The 6,000-nt window shown below is 47.3% G+C and overlaps 1 protein-coding gene across 1 annotated transcript in view; it reads right to left on the bottom strand.

Annotated features, from left to right (window-relative positions):
• LOC139424280 (collagen alpha-1(XI) chain-like) overlaps positions 1-6,000 on the bottom strand; it is an 88,974-nt gene that overhangs the window by 69,422 nt on the left and 13,552 nt on the right. Inside the window, exons 4-5 of the mRNA XM_071175970.1 lie at positions 4,605-4,767; positions 1,928-2,050 (exon numbers count right to left, since the gene is read on the bottom strand). Coding sequence (XP_071032071.1) covers positions 1,928-2,050; positions 4,605-4,767 — 286 coding nt within the window. The remainder of the gene's footprint in view (positions 1-1,927; positions 2,051-4,604; positions 4,768-6,000) is intronic.

The following is a 6,000-nucleotide window of genomic DNA, read 5'->3' on the forward strand; positions in this document are numbered from 1 at the left end:
CACAGAACTTTAGCACACGGAACACTGCCACACGGAACACTGCCACACAGAACTCTAGCACACGGAACACTGGCACACGGAACACTGGCACACGGAACACTGGCACACTCTGGCACACGGAACACTGCCACACGGAACTATAGCACACGGAACACTGGCACATGGAACACTGCCACACAGAACTCTAGCACACGGAACACTGCCACACAGAACTCTAGCACACGGAACACTGGCACACGGAACTTTAGCACACGGAACACTGGCACACAGAACATTTTCACACGGAACACTGCCACACGGAAGTTTAGCACATGGAACACTGGCGTACAGAATTTTAAGACACGGAACACTGGCAAACAAACACTGTCTGACTAAATATCTCAATGGAGAGAGATGGAGAGGGGAGGGAGAGAGAGATAGAGAGGGGAGGGAGGGAGAGAGAGATAGAGAGGGGAGGGAGGGAGAGAGAGATAGAGAGGGGAGGGAGAGAGAGATGGAGAGGGGAGGGAGAGAGAGATAGAGAGGGGAGGGAGGGAGAGAGAGATAGAGAGGGGAGGGAGGGAGAGAGAGATAGAGAGGGGAGGGAGAGAGAGATAGAGAGGGGAGGGAGAGAGAGATGGAGAGGGGAGGGGAGGGAGAGAGAGATGGAGAGGGGAGGGGAGGGGAGGGAGAGAGAGATGGAGAGGGGAGAGAGAGAGAGATGGAGAGGGGAGGGAGATAGAGATAGAGAGGGGAGGGAGAGAGAGATAGGAGGGGAGGGAGAGGGAGATGGAGAGGGGAGGGAGAGAAATGGAGAGGGGAGGGAGGGAGGGAGAGAGAGATGGAGAGGGAGGGAGAGAGAGATGGAGAGGGGAGGGAGAGAGAGATAGAGAGGAGAGGGAGAGAGAGAAGGAGAGAGGAGGGAGAGAGAGATGGAGAGGGGAGGAAGAGAGAGATGGAGAGGGGAGGGAGAGAGAGATAGAGAGGGGAGGGAGGGAGAGATAGAGAGGGGAGGGAGGGAGAGAGAGATAGAGAGGGAGGGAGAGAGAATAGAGAGGGGAGGGAGAGATAGATAAGAGAGGGGAGGGAGAGAGAGATAGAGAGGGGAGGGAGGGAGATAGAGAGGGGAGGGAGAGAGAGATAGAGAGGGGAGGGAGAGAGAGATAGAGAGGGGAGGGAGGTGGAGAGAGAGATAGAGAGGGGAGGGAGAGAGAGATAGAGAGGGGAGGGGAGGGAGAGAGAGATAGAGAGGGGAGGGAGAGAGATATAGAGAGGGGAGGGAGAGAGATATAGAGAGGGAGGGAGAGAGAAATAGAGAGGGGAGGGAGAGATAGATAAGAGAGGGGAGGGAGAGAGAGATAGAGAGGGGAGGGAGGGAGATAGAGAGGGGAGGGAGAGAGAGATAGAGAGGGGAGGGAGAGAGAGATAGAGAGGGGAGGGAGGTGGAGAGAGAGATAGAGAGGGGAGGGAGAGAGAGATAGAGAGGGGAGGGGAGGGAGAGGGAGATAGAGAGGGGAGGGAGAGAGATATAGAGAGGGGAGGGAGAGAGATATAGAGAGGGGAGGGAGAGAGATATAGAGAGGGGAGAGAGAGAGAGATAGAGAGGGGAGGGAGAGAGAGATAGAGAGGGGAGAGAGAGAGATAGAGAGGGGAGGGAGAGAGAGATAGATAGAGAGGGGAGAGAGAGAGATAGAGAGGGGAGGGAGAGAGAGATAGATAGAGAGGGGAGAGAGAGAGATAGAGAGGGGACAGAGACAGAGAGAGAGAGAGGAGAGGGAGAGAGAGAGATACTGCAATGAATGGAAAGAAAGAGATAAAGGAGAAGAGAGAGATGAGACATTTAAACATTGGCTAGTCACCTAAATAACTCTGTCATAGAATAGGCTGTCTAATGGGACTCTCATCATCACCTCCCTGTCTCTTGATAGGTTGCCTAAAGGGAACTCACCTCCTCAGTCTCTTGTGATAGGCTGTCGTAGGGTAAAGGGGTGTGGCAGTCGGGAATGTAGTCTTGACAGTAGGTCTCTGCAGCTCTGGGGTCGGCTACGATCAACAATTGTTGGATTTCTCCCTGTGGACACACACACATTAATAACATACATGAAACACACACATTAATAACATAGATGAAACACACACATTAATAACATAGATGAAACACACACATTAATAACATAGATGAAACACACACACATTAATAACATAGATGAAACACACACACATTAATAACATAGATGAAACACACACACATTAATAACATAGATGAAACACACACACATTAATAACATAGATGAAACACACACATTAATAACATAGATGAAACACACACACATTAATAACATAGATGAAACACACACATTAATAACATAGATGAAACACACACACATTAATAACATAGATGAAACACACACATTAATAACATAGATGAAACACACACATTAATAACATACATGAAACACACACACATTAATAACATACATGAAACACACACATTAATAACATAGATGAAACACACAGACCATGTTTCTTTTTATTCATGTAGCTGTTATTTTTGGGGTAAATGGTACAGCTATTATGAACTGTGACTGAATGAATGTGATTACCTATCAGTGACTGAATAAATGTGATTACCTATCGGTGACTGAATGAATGTGATTACCTATTGGTGACTGAATGAATGTGATTACCTATCGGTGACTGAATGAATGTGCCTACCTATCGGTGACTGATGAATGTGATTACCTATCGGTGACTGAATGAATGTGATTACCTATCGGTGACTGAATGAATGTGATTACCTATCAGTGACTGACTGGTGACTGATGAATGTGATTACCTATCGGTGACTGAATGAATGTGATTATGTGATTGACTGTGATTACCTATCGGTGACTGAATGTGATTAACTGTGATTACCTATCGGTGACTGAATGAATGTGATTACCTATCGGTGACTGAATGGGATGTGATTGGGTGTGATTACCTATCAGTGACTGAATGAATGTGTTTACCTATCAGTGACTGAATGAATGTGATTACCTATTGGTGACTGAATGAATGTGATTACCTATCAGTGACTGAATGAATGTGATTACCTATCAATGACTGAATGAGTGTGATTACCTATCGGTGACTGAATGAATGTGATTACCTATCGGTGACTGAATGAATGTGATTACCTATCGGTGACTGAATTAATGTGATTACCTATCGGTGACTGAATGACTGTGATTACCTATCGGTGACTGAATGAATGTGATTACCTATCGGTGACTGAATTAATGTGATTGTCAACCAGAGAGTCTAATATGTGTGTCTGTAGATTTGCTTGAGCTTTGGCAATGCTTGTGTGTGTGTGTGTGTGTGTGTGTGTGTGTGTGTGTGTGTGTGTGTGTGTGTGTGTGTGTGTGTGTGATCAATGTGATTTTACAGGCTCTTTCATCGTCCCGAACCAGTTAATTGTCTCCAGAGTTTTAGGCCCAACAGGCGCAGGAGAATTAACTACACACACACACACACACACACACACACACACACACACAAACACACACACACACAAATACACACACACATACACACACACACACACACACACACACACACACACACACCCACACACACACACACACATCTGAATCCAGCCCAAACACAGTTTGAGGGTCGAATCAGAGCCAGACCACCTGAGACTACAGTCATTCTACTAAATGCCCCCAGACACACTGGGGTTAAAGGTAATTCTGCTGTATGACTGGGTTCCACAACACATACAACACAGGCAGGTAGTTTTAAACCAAACTGGAGATCCCAGACATAATTTATCCAGTAACCAGAGATTGTCTTCTGAGTCAAGGACAAAAACATATATCTATTATAACAATGACATAACATCTTTATTTATGAATGAAATATTCTGTCATGTTAGATGGGATATGCCAGGGGACAGGGTGAAGTACATACACATGACCACAAGAGGGGGCTGTAGAGAGATATAGAGTTAGTGCTCTGTGTTTGTCTCTGTGTGCCCGGGTGTGTGTGTGTGTGTGTGTGTGTGTGTGTGTGTGTGTGTGTGTGTGTGCGGGTGTGTGTGCGGGTGTATGTGTGAGAGGGTCAGAAGCCACAGCAAGCAAGGAGTCAGTCCATTCTATAACTAATAAATCTATCAAAACCCAGAATCCAACCCCATACACAGAGAATCCAACCCCACACACAGAGAATCCAACCCCACACACACTCTTACTACCTCCAACACAGTCCTACCTCCAACACAGTCCTACCTCCAACACAGTCCTACCTCCAACACAGTCCTACCCCCAACACAGTCCTACCTCCAACACAGTCCTACCCCAACACAGTCCTACCTCCAACACAGTCCTAGTCCTACCCCCAACACAGTCCTGCCCCCAACACAGTCCTACCTCCAACAGTCCTACCCCAACACAGTCCTACCCCCAACACAGCCCTACCAGTCCTACCCCCAACACAATGCTACCTCCAACACAGTCCTACCTCCAACACAGTGCTACCTCCAACACAGTCCTACCCCCAACACAGTCCTACCCCCAACACAGTCCTACCCCCAACACAGTCCTACCTCCAACACAGTCCTACCTCCAACACAGTCCTACCTCGAAGACCTGGTCATCCAGTAGTCGTGTCCCGAACACAGTGACCCCTTCAGTGCTGACCTCTGGGTTCAGACCTCTCTGGAGCTCCAGACTCTCCACCTTCTCACAGTCCAGATACAGAGTCACTGACTGACCCTCCACACTGTACGCTACCCTGTGCCATCTGGGTAGAGGGAGAGAGACAGAGTTATTCTAGGGTGTTGTCATACTAGATCCAGTCAGTGACTGACAGTCTAAACTACTCTGTGACAGAGGGAGAGAGACAGAGTTATTCTAGGGTGTTGTCACACTAGATCCAGTAAATGACTGACAGTCTAAACTACTCTGTGACAGAGGGAGAGAGACAGAGTTATTCTAGGGTGTTGTCACACTAGATCCAGTCAGTGACTGACAGTCTAAACTACTCTGTGACAGAGGGAGAGAGAGGGAGTTATTCTAGGGTGTTGTCACACTAGATCCAGTCAGTGACTGACAGTCTAAACTACTCTGTGACAGAGGGAGAGAGACAGAGTTATTCTAGGGTGTTGTCACACTAGATCCAGTCAGTGACTGACAGTCTAAACTACTCTGTGACAGAGGGAGAGAGACAGAGTTATTCTAGGGTGTTGTCACACTAGATCCAGTCAGTGACTGACAGTCTAAACTACTCTGTGACAGAGGGAGAGAGAGGGAGTTATTCTAGGGTGTTGTCACACTAGATCCAGTCAGTGACTGACAGTCTAAACTACTCTGTGACAGAGGGAGAGAGAGGGAGTTATTCTAGGGTGTTGTCACACTAGATCCAGTCAGTGACTGACAGTCTAAACTACTCTGTGACAGAGGGAGAGAGAGGGAGTTATTCTAGGGTGTTGTCACACTAGATCCAGTCAGTGACTGACAGTCTAAACTACTCTGTGACAGAGGGAGAGAGAGGGAGTTATTCTAGGGTGTTGTCACACTAGATCCAGTCAGTGACTGACAGTCTAAACTACTCTGTGACAGAGGGAGAGAGACAGAGTTATTCTAGGGTGTTGTCACACTAGATCCAGTCAGTGACTGACAGTCTAAACTACTCTGTGACAGAGGGAGAGAGACAGAGTTATTCTAGGGTGTTGTCACACTAGATCCAGTCAGTGACTGACAGTCTAAACTACTCTGTGACAGAGGGAGAGAGACAGAGTTATTCTAGGGTGTTGTCACACTAGATCCAGTCAGTGACTGACAGTCTAAACTACTCTGTGACAGAGGGAGAGAGAGGGAGTTATTCTAGGGTGTTGTCACACTAGATCCAGTCAGTGACTGACAGTCTAAACTACTCTGTGACAGAGGGAGAGAGAGGGAGTTATTCTAGGGTGTTGTCACACTAGATCCAGTCAGTGACTGACAGTCTAAACTACTCTGTGACAGAGGGAGAGAG

This window comes from Oncorhynchus clarkii, chromosome 13 (assembly GCF_045791955.1).
Source record: "Oncorhynchus clarkii lewisi isolate Uvic-CL-2024 chromosome 13, UVic_Ocla_1.0, whole genome shotgun sequence".
Classification (NCBI taxonomy): domain Eukaryota; kingdom Metazoa; phylum Chordata; class Actinopteri; order Salmoniformes; family Salmonidae; genus Oncorhynchus; species Oncorhynchus clarkii.